Raw genomic sequence first — 19,727 nt, 5'->3', positions numbered from 1 at the left:
ACAGAAATCAGAAGCCCCTCCATATAACAATGGCAATGGTTTAAACGCAAAGCTTACTTGCGTGTGAAAATCGAAATGGTGAAGTGCCAATCAAAGTGCAGACTGCCTACAAGTTTCAGTCCAAACTCAGATGACAGCAAATGAATCCCTTACGAGAAAGCTAAGCACCCTCCTCCCCTCCCCAACTCATTGCCATGGTTAGACCATCAACAACGTCCAAAATCAACAACGTCCAAAACTGCCAAAGTAAAAAGCCAAAATCTACTTAAACTCAGCGAAAGCTGAAGCCAATGCCCGCGCAACGAACCCAAAGGAAATGTTGAGTGAGCTGAATGCAATGATGGCACAGTCGGATAGACGTTCCCTTTATAACGTAAGGGACCCAGGTTAGATTTCAACCACAGGAACTATTTTTTTTCTTGTTTCATCATCACCATCATAATCATTTGCCCTCCTATTATGAAAATCTGGCTTTCCTGTAGAGCATTTTGGTTACCTCACTGCCATCAGTGAGACCAAGATAATTTTCAGTTGACTGCTGTTAATTAAAACTAAGTCCAAGGGAACCGCAAAACACTTCGAATTAACCAAACTTCCAATTAAACAAAAAGCACAAGAACAGCATTCGTATTCTGCAACATGTCTCCCTTCTTGAGTTCACTCAGAATTTCAACTTTCATTGCCAAGTTGGGTGTACGACACGAGTTGCCATTATAGTTGACACTTATCTCTAAAATCAAAGCCTAAAGTGTCCACCACACAAAGGGCTCAAACTGCACTGTGTGCAACAAAGGAGGTTGAGGACATAACAAGGGAGACATGTGTACACTAGCTTGCGTGTCAACTGGCTCGCCACTTTCTAAACTTTGCGCTGCCTCAGTTGTGATGGCACCAACATGAGTACAAAACATGACGCTATTACCAGGCCTGAAAATTTTGAACTTTATCAAGAAATCATGGTCACCTCAATGCCTTTTATGGAAGATAACTTCCAATTAACCGACTTAATGGATTTTAGCCTTGAATGATTGAGAAATTTCTTCCATCAGATTCTACGTAAAATTGCCGAGACGAGCACATCACTTCAGAATTATCGAGAGCAGCCTGTGATCGTACCTTCTGGAAGGCTGCCATGAGCTGCTTCCTTTCTTGAACAGCAACCCCATGCTTGGCAAGAGTCAGCCAGCGCCATTCCGCTTGTGCCACGTGAAAGTGGCAGAGCAGCTGCCGGGCCTCTGGCCATGTCTCCAGGAGTGCTGCCTTTTCTGCTGCACTGTTGTCCGTCATGAACGCCGCTGGGTTCTGCATGAAAGAAAATACGCATGGCTCATCAGGTGCCAGATGTGCTAGCACACAACAAGCGAAGCCTGGTGTAAAACAGAAATGAGTGCAAGAGGTCCTTGGATGACTTCACATAAACCTCATAATTGTGTGGCTAAATGGACAAAACGCAAAAGACAGGCAACACGCCCCGTCATCTTTTGCGGTTTTGTCCGATTTGCTCTTTACTTTCCAAGCACTCTTCCGACTGAGCCTTACATGTGGCAATTACAAAGCGCTGGAAAGGACGATATAAAAGTAGTGCAGTTAAGGCAGTGAGACAACTGTGCAGTGACTTAAAGAATCAGAAGAAAAGAAAATTGTCTGGAGTAAGTGCATTTGTTCACCTCAGGATGCTAAGAACTCGTGATCACTGTCAGCCAGTGTGTTTGAGGAAAAACGTGCACATTCTTGTTTTGTGTCAACCATTCTTTTTTAAAAAAAAATTCCTAACAATGAAGCCGAATTCGTCACGAATACTCAGAACGAAATGGCCAAAACTCTTGCTTTTTCAAAACCGTCCTAACAAATTATGCACGAATTTGCCACTAGGATGACTATCATCACACTGAGTTTCATTTACTGGTCACAAATACAGTAAAACCTCGTTATTACAAAACAGGATATAACAAACTAATGGATATAACAAAGCAACCATAATTCCCCTTGAAATTTCCGTAGACGCCCATGCATTTAACACCTCGTTTTAATGAAGCTTAATTTTTCTACCAATAGGTATAACCCACTCTTTTTTTCACTACGAGCATATGTGGACCATTTTGGCAACCATCAGGTCAATGTATTGCGTGCGACAGTTTATGTCGCATCATGGATGCGGTAATTTGAAACTTGCGCTAGCTATGGGCCATGAACTCCAGGGCACTAAAATGGCTGCAAGCGCCTCGCAACACGTGCAAGGGTGCATGTCTCCTAGACTCCCAGTAGGGTGCCCGGATGTTCCTCCAGCCACCCTACCAGGATGCAGCCGACCTGGTGTGCCGTTTCTTTAGCGTTCATAATGACGGCAAGGACAAACTCGAAATCACGTCTGCAGCTGAAAAAGCCATAATTTGCCTGAAGAAAATGCAGCCAAAATCTATCAAGGACTTCTTCTCTCCATAGTGAGCCACCAGCTCGTGTGCTGTCAAATGATCACGGATAAGCCATGTGGCATGAATAAATTAATAATTATTTGCTGTTTTTTTTTCACTTGGTTTTCTTGTTTTCGCAGGCTGCTGTGAGTTTCGGTGGTGAATACATCCTCCCTTGCACGTAAATTGTCAGCAGAAATAGACACTGGTTATAGCGAAGTAATGGTTATAACAAAGTAATTACTATCCTTGCTTCAACTTCATTATAATGAGGTTTTACTTTAGTCAGTTCTCAGTAAAGCTGTAAATGTTACAGAATTCCTATCCGATGTCGGTACATGGGCTTCTATGGGAGAGAATTGGATAGCCCCATGCTTGTCTTCCAGGGTAAAACAGTAGTCCTTCAAATTTCTGAACAAGTACTAATCACAAATCTATACTGAATACCATTGCTAAATGATGAGAAAAATATATACATGTACATTCTCTAACCATGTGAGTGATGTGTATTTTCTGCTGCTTCACTGGTAATCCACCTTCACATGGGGTAATGGCTCCAAATTTTTTTTGGTTTCTACTACTCTACATATATGCTTCAATCGGTGCTCAACCCAAAAGTTTCATGCATCGCGAATCAGGTCGAAGCTGAGGAAAGTGAACAATTAATAAATTATGAAAAACTGCCTGTGTGTGCTCACCTGGCGCCCACCAAAGCAGAAGGGGTAGCTGCTTTTGAGCAGCCCAAAAGCTGTCATGTACCCCTCGGTGGTCTGTGAGTTGTGCACCAGGGTGGCAACAGGCACAGCCCCGGCGGATGTGGCAGCCAGCACCACTGTCACAGTGCACCGCGTGGTGTCGCATGAGGCTGTGGAGTCCACAAAGATTATCTCCGACGCTGACTCGAGGCACTGGGTCCGGCTCATGATTGGTGTCACAACGAGAGCAGCCCAGCAACCAGTCGCCTTGTCCACTTGTATCCTGACGTCAACGCCTGCATAAGAATGGCATGATTAAACGGTGTATGATAATCCACAGTAGCTTTGGCTGACTTTGTTAGTTACGTTGCACAATACTATGGCAAACAATGAAGCAAAACCACTCTGGCACCATGGTTTTCTCGACTAGATGCTGTGATATGAGATACAACCTATGCCCATCACATGAAGCACATGTTGTGGAAGTCCATCACGGGCTGGGCCGCGGACGAGAGCAGTATGGAGGGGCTTTAACCTAGGTGTCGGACGAGAGCAGTATAGAGGGGCTTTAGAGACCGCCTTAGAGACCAGCTGTTGCTGCTGTGTAGAGTTCAATACCTAGCTCGATAGCTTCTCAGCACAAAATAGACCATCCTGATCACAATGGCATAAAAATCTTGAGTTCTTGACTAATTATTGAGTTATGCTTAATGGGTTTCAGGTAATTATTCCAGTCACTCAAAAAGTACAGAAGATAGCCTCACACTGATTTAAGTTTTATTGTTAGGATGGTTAGTTCATTGATTACATTTACCCTGCCTATAAAGTCATTTTACTTGCCACAACCCTTCTTAAAACTGCATTACAAGTTAGTGCAAGTTCCCAGCTAAAGATTTCACCAGAGACACAGCTTTGAGCTGCAATTAAGTTTCAAACAGACATGTCGCCTTTCAGGACACTGTCTTACGGGCAGTCGGCTTTTGACCTATTCGTTTGTTTTCCTTGTAAATTGCTCTAATCTTCCTCGCATCAAAAGTACCTGCTTCGAAGACATGTCTACTGCCAAGCATTACTTAATTTATTTTTTTTAAATCATTCTTTACGACCCTCTTTCCAGGTTGCATGCATTGCTAACAATACATATACACATAATGCAAAATTATTGAACAAGGAACTGCTAAGGTAAGCTGTGCTGTTAGTGTTAATTTATTGACTGACTGATTGTGGGGCTCATCCCGCCGATGCTACACCCAAGCTACGAGGCGTACCGTAGTGGAGAGCTCCGGATTAATTTTGACCACCTGGGGATCTCAACATGTGCCAAAATCTTGAACACACCGGTGTTTTCACTTTTCGTCTCCTTCAGAAAAGCAGCAACGGCAGCCGGGAATAGAACCTGTCTTTACACTCAGCAGCAGAACACCATATCCACTGAGTCACCGTGGCAGGTGTGTGCTGTTAGTGTGTCTTAATATCTATAATCTAATTCGCCTTCACTGATTCTATGGTAAATCACACTTTCACTACAATTCTTAAGAAATGTGATCGATGCAGTAACTTAGGCGCTACAAGTTATTATTACATCAACTGATTTTTTTTGCTTTCGTACTAACCTTTAGCTGCGTACCCAGGACGCTTCTCTTGTAATTTCGTAAGGGGGTCAAGAATCGGCCCATGGTTCTCCCGCTGCCATGCCTCGTGGAGATGGTATACTGTCCTTTTCATTGGGTTCACAGCCCCATTGGCCAGTAGTGCTACGCTTGCTGCGTCCTCCTCAACTGCCAGGTTGCCTTCATGAAGGCTGATGGCTTCAGCTGGAGACATGCCTTCACTGAAATAGCTGTGGAAAAGAGCTTTCGTCTCGGCGCTGCATCTCAGGAGGCGCAGGGCCTCAGCACTTTCCACGGAGTGGTTGTGCTGAAGCTTCAACTTCATCACGGCGCACAATGGTGGGTCTCGGCGAAGAAATGGGTCGGTTTTTCTGGTGCTTGCATTGACCTTCTTCACCTTTATGTCGATGAGGGCCTCGCACTTTGTGTTGCGCCTGTCACACACCTTGTTGAGCTGGGAAAGGTGGCATCGCCACACTTTATGGCACACCATCCTGTCATGGAAATGAAAAACAATAAGGGCGTTACTTTTATTAGGGTGGCACACAAACTTCACACCTCACTTCTGATACAGCTTTTTTATATTTACACAACTTAGCAATAAAACCTACTTGTTTTATTTCTATAAAATTTCCTGGCTTGTCATCAGTCACACCGTCAACATACTGACATGCAGACGATTGTTGTAATGAATTTTTCCAGAACCTCTCGAAAGGTGCAATGTCCACTCTAACAGGCGTGGGCAAGGGCTCCACAAAGGGGTGGGGGGGGGGGGGATTTAGGGGAGCCTCAAGCACGCCCCAGTTTAAAAACTACAGGAGCTCAGCTCTCACTGATATTTGCACCATTAGACAAATCATGGCTTTAAAACAACAGCAAAAGGACTGGCTGGCTGGAGTGGCCCAAAGCGAAAGGCTCAAAACGACTGAATAATTTTGCTAGAATATTACAACCCATCTAACCATATATTACACAATTCCCAATTCGTCTTTTCCTGCAACGCGTTATTATCTATCACTAAATTTTTGCTGTTTTGTAAGGCCGAGTAAATGATTTTCTTCCAGTAATTTTATCTGGCCACTATGTCGGTGTTGGTTATGTATCACACATGAAGGCGTACAGCACAGTTCAAGTGCCACACAAACGGCACGACTGCTCCTCCCTAACCAAACAACAAAAAACTTAAATTATTAGAATACGTAGGATGATTGAAGGGGTTAAAGCTGTGAAATTTGGTGTTTGGCTCGACATTTGATTCCAAAAGTCCGGTGGGCCTTTCTAGATTATAGAACAGCTCTAGATTCTAGAACCACAAGATAATCATCATCATCAATTAGCAGCCCTCCCCCCCTCCCGCCCCTCTCCCTCCCCTTTGCAAACACCTTCAATCAGAAGGCTCCGGAAGTGGGAGGGAAGCTTCTTAGCAAGTATACTGTAAGAAACAAATTATTAGAGTTTCTTACGTAAGTCTGCTAGTTGAGCCGCTCCAGGATTGCATTTCATGTTAACTTTTACGGCGGGCTATTATGCTGCATCAACCCCATGAGTCACCATTCCATAAAAATTATGTCAAATACGCGGCATACTGACCTTTGGCACTTCTCCTCTTTTTGGAAGTTGTATACAATCCAGGCGGTGTTTGTTGCCGCGCCGTAGCGTTTGACCCACTCAGATGCGCTGTCTGCGCTGCCAATGTCACTGCGTAAGACAACAACCTCAGTGGAAGAGGTTGTAGCCTTCGTTGTTCCAGACTCATCACGCACGCAGCACCACCCGAAACTGAGCGCTTCTTCGGGTTCAGCGTACATTTGTCCTTGTAGTTTAGGAGCGCTCACTCCCTTACTCCGTCAGGAAAAAAAGGGAATCCTCGCACTTAAAAGAACCCTTTGAAACGAGCAAACCCGGAAGGCGAAAAATGGCGCGTTCGAAGGGTAATCTTGCTGCAGCAAGGAAGAAGAGCGGTTAACTCGCAAACTCATTAAGCGGAGCTCTCTTTCGGTTTTCATTTCTCCCTGTTTTTATAGTTTTATCTAGTGTTCAACAGATGGCGCAACCCGCGTAAACGACGTTCACAGGTACTCACAGAAGGAAGGTTTTATTTATTGAAAAGTTCTTAATCAGTTTACATTTTAGGTTTGCAAATAAACCTGACTTGCAAACTCTCCTGATTGCGTAGCGTTTTTTTATTTTGGTGGTTTGTTTTTTAGTGACGTCACCGGAACTTCCTGGCTATCGCCCACAGCGAGACGGAATCACGCAGCGCGCGGGATGCAAGAGGCGGAGGTTGGAGCTCGGGAAGCGAGGGGAGAGGACGCGCCTTTTGAACTCCTTCTTTAGAGGATCGGGCAAAGAGGAGGGCGACAACGGCTGCCTTCGGCGTCCCAGCGAGGCAAACGCGAGCGCGTTCAGGCGCCCCGGAGATGACTGTTGTCGTGGTGAGTCGAACCTCTCGATTCCCTTATATTGCCCATGCGAGGAACTACATCCTCGCCGTACCAGCTGGCCTGCATGCTCTTTGTACGGTTATTATTACGTAATAAATGTCAACGTGCGAAAACACTTGTCGCTTCCTTTGCTCCATCGAGCCACGGCCCGCAGCGGCTGGCGCGGTACAGCGCACAGCCGCGGGGTGGGAGATAGCTTGCTAGCTGGGTGAAGCAAGCTGACAAAGGCTGATTAGTCTCTCTCGTCCCCGGTTTTTGTACTACATGGGGAAAGTAACCAACCTATTTTACCCCTCTGCAATCCCACAGTATGTATGTATGTATGTATGTATGTATGTATGTATGTATGTATGTATGTATGTATGTATGTATGTATGTATGTATGTATGTATGTACAGACATGCATGCACACGTACAGTCACGGAGAATAGAAACTCCAACACGTAAATATCAACGAGAAGACAATCATGGCGCGATTCCTTTCCAGGTAAGTCAAAATAAGGCATCGCTTAGTTACTAAACCAGAGTTGGCAATTGTGGCTTTCCAAATACAGGAATAGCGCGCCAGTAAGAACAGTATGTTTAAATTTTGCGTGTTGGCCTACCAACCCCGCGTTCGACTAATTTTATCATTAACCATATAGCGGAGCCACGAGAGGCACTGCTGGCCAGCGCCTACTGTGAAGACCAGATGGGTCTGATTCAGCAGGAACACAAAGCCCTTGGAGCCCTAGACCAACGGTACCACCCCTGCTGACCCTGTCGGGAACTGTCGCACGTGGCACGAGCCCCCGTGGAGTGCCTCCCAACCACTAAAAAATGTAAACAAACGTTTTCCTCCCTTTCTCCCTCCCTCCAGGGGATAGTTCCGGGTAGTTCCAATGGATCGGGGTAGTTCTGGGTGGCTCAAATGGATTCAATGGATAGTTCTAATGGATCTTCATCACTCCGTACACTTTATCATGTAGAAATCCGGTCGCCCATTCAGAAAGTTCTCATTTGCGCCCCCCCCCCTTAAATCTGAGCAGTTTTCTGCTCCCAGCTTTTGTTTTTATTGCCTCTCCTTCACCACCATCTCTTCTTGTTCTATACTTTGTGGGATACGTGTGAGGGGTTCCTCGGGGACCTTGCCAGCACTCTGGAGTAGGCCCCCACGCTAGCTCCCGGCGTGTCAACCACGCGGGCTCCCATGGCTACGGCAGCCCAGCGAGGTTCGCCGATACGAGAACACAGTAGACAGTAGTGCCGAAGCACTGCCGTTTATTTGGGGAATCCCAAAGCATGCGAGCACAAGGCTCGCCGGCGTTCACCAATCACTCCGTCCGGGTTGTGACCGCGAACGGGAGGTAGGCGCTCACGGCGCGCGACAAACAAAGCTCCCACCTGAGATGCATGTATCCATCACCACCGCCATGTTCCGCCGATCTCGCCCCAACCGGGTCTCCCACGAGACTCTCCGACTTTCGTGCGCACACGCTCGCGCCGCCCGCTCCCGCGCGCCTATCCCCGCACACATCGGTGGCGCCATCTCTCGGGGGACGCCGACGAACTAGCGGAGAGCCGGACCGGCTTCAGCGCACAAGCGTCTCTCCCGAAGCGCGCGCTGGCTCGGGATCGCAGGTCGCGGTTCTCCACGATTCCCACACTCCTCCCCCCTAAAACTGGACGCAACTTGAGCTCGAGTGACGCCACGTTGCACCACACTCGTCACGACGTCTCAAGTCAGCAAAACCGCCACCGAACGCCACTCCCCTGCCAGTCCACACCACTGGGGCTGCCCGAAGGCTCGCGCCGCTCGCGTAGGCACCAGATCCCGCCGCCTCCTGTGTTCCGTGGCCGCTTCGGCCGCAGGTCCTCCCGAACGGTTGGCTGCCGCCCGGCAGGCCGGAGGAGCAACTGGCGGTAGCTCCGCGGGCCGCGCTCGCCCCGCCGGTGGTTCAGCAGGCCACCCTCGCTGTCCGTGGCAGTGGTGACTGGCGTGGCTCCCGGTGGTATCCGTATGCTGCAGGTCTCGCTCTCACCAACTGGTGCAAACGATTCCCAAACTTGAAGTGGGGAGCAGCGGGACTCCGCAATCTCCTGTGACTGGCCGGAAACCTTATCGACGATCTCGCCAAATAGGGTAACAAAGATGCCCGAGGGGACTCCCCGTTGCACGTTCGCTTGCTCGCGGAATCACGAGTGCGGCAACTGTGCTCCAGCAGCCACCCCCGCCAAGAGGCAGCTCGCCTGACTGTTACGGGTTGTCGGCATCGAAACGCCCGTCCGAGCTATTTCGGCCTGGTGCGTTGATCGGCAAAGCTGCGTCAGCATCAAGCAGGCGGGCTCCTGCAACTCACTCGCAGCAATACAAGCTGCCGTAGAGCCAGCGCCAACCACAATACCAGCGGCTTACGGGCGCACATCACCGGTATAGGTCGCCTGAGAGTCCGTCTCTTACTAAGACTGGCGATCTCTCGCGACCAACGAGCCCGTTGCCGAGCCGCGCGAAGCTCTTACTGCCTAAACCCAATCTCGAGCGGAGACTTCACGCAATCGAGACGCACGCACTCCGGAAGCGCGGAGACAACGGTCCCATTGCTCCCGCTTCCCCCCGCAGCGAGAGGAGACTGATTCTTCAGCGATCCCCCTCGCTCTTTGTCAGGCGTCAAATCGGCAAACACTCCGCCTCGGACTCGAAGCGCAGTAGCGGCGGGCTCATCGTACGGCTTGCGAACTCCCAAACACCGCACCCTCGCTCGGTAGTGTCCGCCGCGCCTGCGGGAAACTTCAACCGGCGCCGCCGGCGCGACTGCGCGGAGACGGCGCTACGAGGAAGGCGACCCGCCGCCATGTTAGAACAAGGCCTACGTACCTCCCGTCTCGCAAGCGGGCCGCGACTGCGGAGCTCGGAGGTATCGTACTGACTCACCGCCTGGTGCGTGTAGGAAGGTTTACACATTTGCCGTCACGGCTGTATCGGGCATCATTACTGTCTGCCTGCAACCGACTGGCGCGAGGCATTTCGTCCGAAGTCTTCCGGACAAAGGGTAGCGGGCTACGACTGCAGCAACGCATTTCTCGGGGAGCTAGCAACCTCGAATTCGTCTGAATACGAGACCCACGTTCGGGCGCCATGTGGGATATGTGTGAGGAGTTCCTCGGGGACCTTGCCAGCACTCTGGAGTAGGCCCCCACGCTAGCTCCCGGCGTGTCAACCACGCGGGCTCCCATGGCTACGGCAGCCCAGCGAGGTTCGCCGATACGAGTACACAGTAGACAGTAGTGCCGAAGCACAGCCGTTTATTTGGGGAATCCCAAAGCATGCGAGCACAAGGCTCGACGGCGTTCACGAATCACGCCGTCCGGGTCGTGACCGCGAACGGGAGGTAGGCACTCACGGCGCGCGACAAACTTAGCTCCCACCTGAGATGCATGTATCCATGACCACCGTCATGTTCCGCCGATCTCGCCCCAACCGGGTCTGAGACTCTCCGACTCTCGCGCGCACACGCTCGCGCCGCCCGCTTCCGCGCGCCAATCCCCGCACACATCGGTGGCGCCATCTCTCGGGGGACGCCGACGAACCAGCGGAGTGCCGGACCGGCTTCAACGCACAAGCGTCTCTCCCGAAGCGCGCGCTGGCTCGGGATCGCAGGTCGCGGTTCTCCACGATTCCCACAACTTCTTTCCACTACTCTGTTACCCTTTTTACTTTCTTTTTTCCTTTTTTTAGGAATTTGGATTATCTCGGATTTTTCCCTGTCATGTCACACTTCCTTGCACTTTATTTTCTTATTCCTGTTGATGCTTCTCCCAATTTTGTTTTCCTAGTCACGTAATGTAATCCACTTTCTAATCTATATTTCCGCATCCTAAGTGTACCATCTATTCGTGAGCGCCGTTTTTCTGGCCAATTCCTCTGAGTGGGTGCAGGCCATTTTCTTTGCACTACTCCTCCACATGGACGAAAGGTTTGACAAGCCGAGTTGATATAGAAACACTATACAAGTTTTATACACCGTTGTTTTTATCTTGACGAAAATGTTGATCAGGGAGTAAAAAACATAACCACAGCCCTGTGACCGGTTTTCTTTTTGGCAAGGTTTCGCCATTTTTCAGGAATAATTACAATGGATGCATAGAACTGTTTTAGAATGGGAAGGCCACAGCGTAGATGAACCTACTGTGGATCAGTTGTTCAACTCTCTGCTGAATTTTCCGGCTACGATCGTCAGCACCTGATCAACCCCATGGACAGCAATCTCCAAAGCTCGTTCCTCTCACTCGCCGTTGCCAGGAGCTTCCCGTTCGCCGCCGCTCACCTCTCAATCTGGTTCGCATTTCACGTAGAGCACCGGCCTGCCTTCCTATGGCACTCTGTTTCCCTTTCCCGACACGCGATCTCCGCTTCGCGTTGCTCTGACCCCAACTACCACTTTTTTGTACCCCTAATTTTCTGTAACTGCGCGCGCTTGAAACATAGAGACATATGGGGTTCTTCTTAATAAAAAGGAACATTCACAATTGTCGGCGCTCTATTTTCTCCGGCCATCTCATGTGCCCCACTATTTGCAAGAAAAGTTTATATTGCACCGAAGCACTTTCTACAGGTTGTGAATGTGAAAGCATGCATGTTCAGTTGAACGCGTGAGACGCCTGGTTTCCTCCTCGGGTTGTGCATGAGCTTGTAATATTGCTGCATGAGACGCATTGGTGCGCAGTCATGTTTTAGGGCTTTGGAATGGCTCAGATCTGTCTCCTACACGTTCCGCCGCTGTTCCTTCCAGGCGCGTTTTAATAGGAGAGTTGATGACTCTGGTAAAAAATTGCCGCGTATCTGCTTCTTTCGTTGCAAATGTCGACGAAAGAGAATTTCGTCTGGCGCCCCTGCGAAATAAATGCCTCACTTCTCTTTCCAGCTCATCTCTCAAGCTGTTCCACTCCCGTCTCGCCTCTCGCTAAGATGAATACGCTAGAGGTTTGCTCAAGTTAATTTAAATTTACCGTGTTTCAGTACTTCAGGCCAGGTGCCTCGATGCCAACGCTGCCGTACACCGGAGACGCGCGTTAATCGAGGCACCCTACTGTGAGGTTTGTAGAACCACATTGCCCTATTCCAAGTGCGTTCCAAGGAGAACATGGAACTTATGTAGGGGAACCTTTTGTTACTGTGGCCGTTTAGTTTCTTAAATTGCAGTCAGAAGCTATAGTGCCGCGGGCGACCGAAGGCGACGTGGCGAAGTTTTTTTTTCTGCAGTAGATATAGTATTTCATTTGATATTGCAAAAATCAAGCATCCAGGATTTTTTTAAAAAGGAACACTGCAAATATCGTGTATTGATTTTCTGCCTCATATTGACATAACCTTTTGTCCTTGTTCAATAATGTTGACAAGTAGGAAAACTGGTACCGGTCTTGGAAGTTTAGATTTGGCTGCGGGTATATTTGGCCTGGTGGCTGAATCGAGTTGCAGACATATAAACAGGCATACAGACAGACAAAAGTTTCTGCCTTCAAGTTGCCCAAGAAAAGACTATCGCCTTTAATATTAATACGTGTTCGCCACTCATTTAGCAGCGTTCTCCTGCTCCCTTTATCTGCAGACAGTGGAGGGTGTTAGATAGCTCGAACTATAGATCGCCCTGTGGAGTAAAATGCCTCTTGCTATGGAATGCTTCCAGAGTAGCCGATATGCTGTCGCGGACACCAGTTGCACCACCGACATCATGGGCTACCTAATGTTTCGACATTAAAATCTAAATCAAGCTGTTTGGAAGCCGACACTGACAATCGCACAGCGTGAATGAACTCGACGTGCTTTTTCCTCATCCCTCCGCCTACATTTTAAGTGTACAGTTTGTTCGAGGCTTTTCGACATCACGCTGCGAAAAAATGCAACGGCGGGTAAAATTGTTACAAGCTGAATGCAGAAAGGTAGTGGCGCAAAGATTTGGATTTGGCAATGCCGACGAAGTGGGCATAGGATAATCCAACGAGGATAACAACAGCTTGGTGGGGCCGGAAATTGCACAGACCATTTGCTATTTTCGTAATTATACGTTGAGAGGCAAAATGCGGACTATAAACAAGCGCAGAAAACGGCCAATCAAAAGCATAAGTAGTAGGACATAGACAACTACAGCGTATAACAGCCGGTACATCATGGTCCCTCGACACACTCAGAACAATGGCCCCCGCATAAATAAAGAAATGGTTATTATGTAACCCTAAGAATACAAAGGCAGTCCTTGGCGTGATTCTGAGCAGTTGAGCGGTGAAAAAAAGAAACATGCTTGGAGGCAAGTTATTGCTAACGTTGGCTTGGCTGATTTCATCCCATACGTGCGTGGACTGTGACAGTCCTTGTGGGAGAATCGCGGTGAAGTCGAGTCACTGTTGGCAAGAAAACGCCGGCTGTTGTGTATTTTCCTTTTAGTGCAAGTACGGAACGATTGCCGGAAACTCCTGTTGTTTTCCGTCAGCCCTCCTGTACAACCAGAAGCTTGCGGAAGGCGTCTGCGTGACTATATTTCTGATTTTAATATTCCGTACAGACAGACAGACAGACAGACAGACAGACAGACAGACAACAGACAGACAGACAGACAGACAGACAGACAGACAGACAGACATTGAGACATAGGCAATGATGAAACAGTAACCATCTGACACAAGTTTTGTGGAAATTATAAAAAAACAGGAGGACCTATCCTTCGTACAAAATGAATACCCTCCCTACTCTAACCCCTTTTCAAGCGGTCAGTGCAGCTCCAAAGAGTAAGTCGTGAAAGTGGAGAGGGGATCGGTAACCAGATGCATCTCTACTCGTTCCTTCTGCATGCGCAGCCTTCGGAACACGTCCGTGGTTTCGCAATATTACAATAAGGCAGCAGCAAAGGCAAAGGACTCCGTGAATATCCTAATACAATTATACAAATATAAACATAAAATGCACACAGAGAAATATAAAGAAGGACTGAATAAATTATTTTATTGCAGAAAGGAGGCTAAAACACCCTGCAGTGGGTGGGGAATGAAAACGGGGATTGGGAAAGACGGTACTTGTTAGTGGTAGCACATCTAAGTAATGTTCCAGTTTCACTATGAATGTACACATATAGCTGTCTCTCAAGGTCCCGTTGGAGCAACGCACACACACACACACTGGCCTTCCACTGAGGGGAGGGGGTATGCGGCATAGTTCTTGATGGCACATTACGGATGGTGTGGTAGGATAGAAGCGCACAACTTAAAAAGGTAGTCGGTCAGCCACTAGAGGCCATTTTATAGAGATAATTTTTTAGGGCGAAGTCTGTGAATTTTTCTAAGATTTGGGGGCTGTTTATAACATACTCGACATGCTCTAACGTCTACGTCGGGACCATGGCGCTTGCGAGCAACTGCGCACAGCCATCTGAGGAGGTTGCACATGACCAAATAAGGTTAAACAAGTTGGGTGTCTCGCTTATGCCACAGTGAGAGCAGCATAAAGAAGAAAATAATTATATAAACAAACAAAAAAGGAACAAATAATAGCATAGGAAGTAACTTAGTACGTATAATCAGAGGAGCCAACAGCAACAAACGGCAGAGGTTGGCAGAATGTGATATAATAATGACACAAATAATGTAAGCGAGCCTAAGAACGGATAAATTTTTAATAGACGAATCAAACTCTGAAATATCTGGGGGAGCAATACCACTTAGGAGATATTTGATACGGAGCGGGATGTCAAGGCGTGCTCTCGCAAGTGCGCACAGAAACACTACCAGCCACATTTTAAACTCAGTATCTATATTTGTTCGTTTCTCTCGTCATTCCGCTGTCGTATACCAGGGCACAAGGGACAGCAGGACAAGGGAAGATGCATATCGCGATCACGGCCGAGAACGAAGACGGAAAAGGATCAACTGATCAAGAGGAGTCAACATTAGGCACGACATTTCACCATCGCGGAAGCACCTAAACTGCAAATATGATTGCATATCAAGATCACATGTATGAAGAACGACAGGTTAGTTCATAACCGAGCTTTCATATATTCGTTTAAAAAAATACCGCTGATTTCCTCCCCTCCCTTGGCTTGATTTGCCGAGGTATATCTCTCTTCTTTCTTCTTTTCCTGTCTCTTAAAAACTTTTTGACTCCGGACCAATTTTTTTATTTTTAATTGGCGTCACCCGTGATACGTATGTTGTACGGGTTGGGCTTTTATTTTACTTTATATCCTTTATTTTGTCTGTCTGTCGGTCGTAAAGCCTCTTTCGTACCTTTTTCAAGGAACTTGTGCCAGCCCCCCTCCCCATGATACCTAACCTAAACCCCAACTTTGGGACAGCTTAAGGTATTACATGGTCATGAAGAATTTTTACTTCCGAATCTGATTCTGCCTTATTTCAGCAAAACCTTTGTGCGTAAAGGGTATTGTTGGCTTGGTGGTGTTGATATGCATGGTTTCTTGACAAAGCATTTAAGGACGAAAAAAGAAAGTGAAGAATACACAGGGAAACAGCCGTACCAAAACCCTGCGCTACAATTCAATGCCGCTCTTAGATTTATAGTGCAAATTACAAAGCAGGAGTGGGACTGGAAGAGGGGAGGGGGGCAGTGGCACGTGAGCTTAATGATCTAGCCTTTCCTTAGTAGATATAACAAATATGCAATCAGGATTTGCAGCCGCTGTGGTGATTTCGATTACAAGAAACGATTTTTTGACGTACACACGAATGATGGCAGTCCCATCTTCACTTGAAACAGGCGTAGGATATGTACCGCCCCAAGGATGTATGGCCATAGGTTTTACTTGCTAAGTAGCTTCAGAACGTGACCGGCGAGGAATTGGAACCACGATCAAAGAAAAGATGCCCGCAAGACCTTTGCTCTCTATTTTCTACCATTCTCTAACGCTGCTCCACTCAAATTCTAATTGACGAACAAATTTTTAAGGAATAATACCCTATTGTTGTACTATTTGGGCGTATCCAGCCATGACGTCACCTCTGCAGCTATTCGCTTCACCACGATAATATTTAGAAACGGCGGGAGCATGGATGATGAAGCCACTTGTGCCAATTTACTTACAGCTAAGATTTTGCCAGAACGTCTCCTGTAAATTGTCATAATTGAACGGCTCAAGGAAAATGCCAACGGAAAAACTGCACGAACTTCGCGTAAGCGCTAGCAGGATGCAAGCAAGGCCTGAGTGACGTACAGACCAATAACACCAACATGCAGAAACGTCATCGTCTTACGCCACTCACCGCCGGAATCATTACACACGCCGCTCGTCACGCGTCGTTAAAAAATTTCCCGCAAGAAGCGTTCCCGATCGATGGCGCGTGTACAAAAATTGAGCAATGAGAGTGGGAAAGGAAGCCACCAAGCGAGTAGCGGTCTGTAGACACGGCGGCTGCGTCGACGAAAAGTGAACGCATTACATTGACCGGGTTCCGTACTACGTGACCCTCAAGGAGCGCCCACTCTAAGAGGAAAAAAATTCTCCTTTTGCCCGCGGCCCGCACGCGCGGACTTCGATTGTTTATCGTTAATACGGCCTCCAACACAGCATCCCTCTCCATCTTCACCCTCTCCACCACTCGGATGTTCAGCGGACGCCATGCACGATGGGAGAGACCCGTAATAAAATGCACGCGTACAAACGCAGCCGCACGTACGCGCACACACTCGTGAAGTAAAGAAAGAGGGAGGAAAGAAGAGGCTCATCCCGAGCGCGCGGAGGCCAGAGTCGCACCGGCAAGCGGCAGGACCAGTTCGTGAGTTCCCAGCGAAACGGGGCCACTGCAACTGCCGAAATCTCACGCGCGGCATGGAGGCGAACGCCACGAGCGGGGCGGCCGGCTTCGGGTCGACGGCGTCCGACGCACTGTCGGCGTTCTTCGTGCGTGATCCCCGTACGGCCGACTGGCCCCTCGTGGGCAGCAAACGGTTCATCGTGCTGCTCCTGTCCATCTACGTCTACTTAGTCAAGGTCGGAGGGCCCCGGTTCATGAAGGGTAGAAAACCCTACGATGGAATCAAGCCGATCATCCAGCTCTACAACGCCGCGATGGTCCTGCTCAACTGCTACTTCGTAGTTGCCTTCGCCTCCAAGACGTACCTTGGCGGGGGCTACAGCATCTTCTGCCAGGGCATCGACTTCGACGCGCGAGACGAGCAGACTATGAGCATGCTGTCCCACGTGTGGTGGTACGTGTTGGTCCGGATCGCCGACTTTCTGGACACAGTGTTCTTCGTGCTGCGTAAGAAGGACTCGCACATATCCACATTACACGTGGTGCACCACGTCCTGGTGGTGTTCAACGGGTGGTTCGGGCTGGCCTTCGGAGCTGACGGCCACGTTGCCTTCGGCATCATCTTCAACAGCTTCGTTCACGTGGTCATGTACTCCTACTACTTCCTCTCGTCCCTGGGACCGGCGGTTCAGAAGCACCTCTGGTGGAAGCGCTACCTGACTCAGTTCCAGCTCGCTCAATTCGTGATCCTCTTCTTCCACATGATGATCCCGCTGTTCAAGGACTGCGGTTACCCTCTGGTTCACATGTGCATCACGCTGCCTCAGGGCATTTTCTTCTTCGTCATGTTCATGAGGTTCTACATCAAGAGCTACACCAACCGCCAGAGGCCCCACACCAACATGGAAGCGAAAACCAAAGCTCAGTGAGAACAGCGGTCGCGTCGCCGTGTAGCTTGCCCTAGCAAGACTCAAAGATTAGTCATCCTCCAAAGTCGTGAGTGACCTAAAGGCGTCAGCAGCAAGGTTATCTTTCGGTGCTCATCAAGCTTGTACGGGTGAGATTCCTTCCGTGCGTTCTCATGTCTATAAGATGCCTGCCAGCGAGCCCGAGGTGAGAAGGCCCACGTGTACTGTGGAGTGCCTTGACGAAATGCTATGTTTTGGTGGTTTTTCTTGACGAGAAATTCGTACAGAGCCGCTTGAATTTTAAGAATTCTTACACCACGACAAGGAAAGTTAGTGCGGACACCCCCCGAAACACATACGGGCTTGTTCTCTACGGCCGTAGAACTGGGTCACCTAAAATGTAACAATAGGTTCCCAGGACGTGCACGAAGTGCGTTGATTGCAAGGGCGAACACATATTATGTGGTTGCGTAGGAGACGCACGCTATGACACTTTTTTCAGTGCGGCCATTGCTTCCCCCTTTTGAGCTTGGACTCATTTAACTGCCGTTTTAATTTCAGTCCTTTGAAGAATAGTGCATCTGCCACTTCGAAGTTTACGGTAGAGGTACGCCTGACTTGAGAGAAGCTTTGTATGCGGCTAGGCGAGGCAGTTGCGTTGACTGTCTATGAACCTGTATCGCGCAGTTGTGGGCGCACCTTCAAGGTGCTTCGAACTATTGACTGTGATCAAAGATTTCTTGTTTCTCCACCATGCCACCGTGTCAACGTGCCGAATGTGCGTCGAACTTCCATGCAGAGTTCAGTGCCAAGGCCATGTTATAACCACCGATGAACCTGTATCCTTTCTATGCGTCTACGAGGTTCTTGTAAATAAAATTGTTCCATCCAGTCTAAATATCACGTTTGCTTTTTGTGGCTTCAATCCGAATTCTCGCTCGATTGAAGGAAGAAGGCTATAATGCCGCCTTCTGGCTGTGCGAATTGTCGGAAATGTGTCACGTGAAGCCCGAAGACGCTGTAACAAGGAAAAATTCCTACCGGGAGGGAGGCATGTAGGAAAATACGCAGGCAAGCCATAACAAATGCAGTACCGTTTGTCACATTTATTCCTCTTTAAGGCACAGTTTTGTCCTCTTACCCTGTGTTTTTTTTTGTGCCCTAGACTCCAGTACCTACCGTTCTTGCATTTCAGCGTTTCTCGTAACTTGGTATCAACAGCACTATTTCCGTTCTCACTAAACGCTTTTTATATGCCCCATCCCTCCCGTGCGCTTTAAAACTGAGCAGCACTTGACACAGCTCATAGAGCGAGCGTCTTTGCGTCGCCGCGAAAGTGCGACCTTGGAGGCCGCATCTTCCCGTTTTTCTGTGTCAAGTGCAGCACGCGGATCTGAGCCGGCCGACCCACTTGCGCAACAGTTTTCCGAGTGGAAGAGGGAGGCTGGTCTGGCATCCGGCCGCACCCTCTCTGGGCAGGAAATGGGAGCACCGCCTGTTCACATATAACGACCCATCCTCCGCGCCATCTGTTCTCCGGTTAATAGCACCTGTGCAGTAAGCTTGCTCGTCCTCGAGTCCAGCTCGAAAGAATTGCCCGTGGGAAGCAGCCTGCGTAAGCTACCGCAACTAAAACATTTATACGAACCTAATATAGCATTGCAGACGATTGATTGATTGATTGATTGATTGATTGATTGATTGATTGATTGATTGATTGATTGATTGATTGATTGATTGATTGATTGATTGATTTAACCCTCCGAAGGTGTACCTGGGCTATGATGATGACTGTGTTTTTATGGCACATGGCCGACTAAGGACAAAGAGCGTCAAGGAAAAGCTGTTTGATGAGGACGAAGTGACACTAGTTATGCAGCATTTAACTAAAACGCAGTGTCTAGAGTGCCGCCCGACGGCACTC

General features: G+C 48.5%; 1 protein-coding gene and 1 pseudogene across 1 annotated transcript; one reads left to right on the top strand and one right to left on the bottom strand.

Annotated features, from left to right (window-relative positions):
* Positions 1-825: 825 nt before the first annotated feature.
* LOC144175136 (uncharacterized) lies at positions 826-6,721 on the bottom strand. Its single transcript, XM_077704222.1, has 4 exons — positions 6,307-6,721; positions 4,720-5,210; positions 3,110-3,402; positions 826-1,302 (listed from the first exon to the last, which is right to left on the bottom strand). The coding sequence occupies exons 1-4, from the start codon at positions 6,522-6,524 to the stop codon at positions 1,015-1,017; spliced, it is 1,290 nt and encodes a 429-aa protein (XP_077560348.1). The 5' UTR covers positions 6,525-6,721; the 3' UTR covers positions 826-1,014.
* A 10,074-nt stretch (positions 6,722-16,795) lies between these two features.
* LOC144175135 (very long chain fatty acid elongase AAEL008004 pseudogene) lies at positions 16,796-18,706 on the top strand (annotated as a pseudogene).
* Positions 18,707-19,727: the final 1,021 nt, after the last annotated feature.

This window comes from Haemaphysalis longicornis, unplaced genomic scaffold (genome assembly GCF_048455015.1).
Source record: "Haemaphysalis longicornis isolate Haplotype H1 unplaced genomic scaffold, Haemaphysalis longicornis Haplotype H1 scaffold_3, whole genome shotgun sequence".
Taxonomy (NCBI): Eukaryota; Metazoa; Arthropoda; class Arachnida; order Ixodida; family Ixodidae; genus Haemaphysalis; species Haemaphysalis longicornis.
The sequence above is the reverse complement of the archived record's forward strand: the minus strand, read 5'-3'. Positions and strand labels throughout refer to the sequence as shown.

Bases quoted from the DNA above. Each gene is read 5' to 3' on its own strand.
- LOC144175136 (XM_077704222.1), bottom strand. From the start codon at position 6,524: ATGTACGCTGAACCCGAAGAAGCGCTCAGTTTCGGGTGGTGCTGCGTG. The intron at 5,211-6,306 runs GTCAGTATGCCG...TTTCCATGACAG, and splicing joins AAAGAGGAGAAGTGCCAAAG to GATGGTGTGCCATAAAGTGT. The intron at 1,303-3,109 runs GTGAGCACACAC...TCTTTCATGCAG, and splicing joins TCTGCTTTGGTGGGCGCCAG to AACCCAGCGGCGTTCATGAC.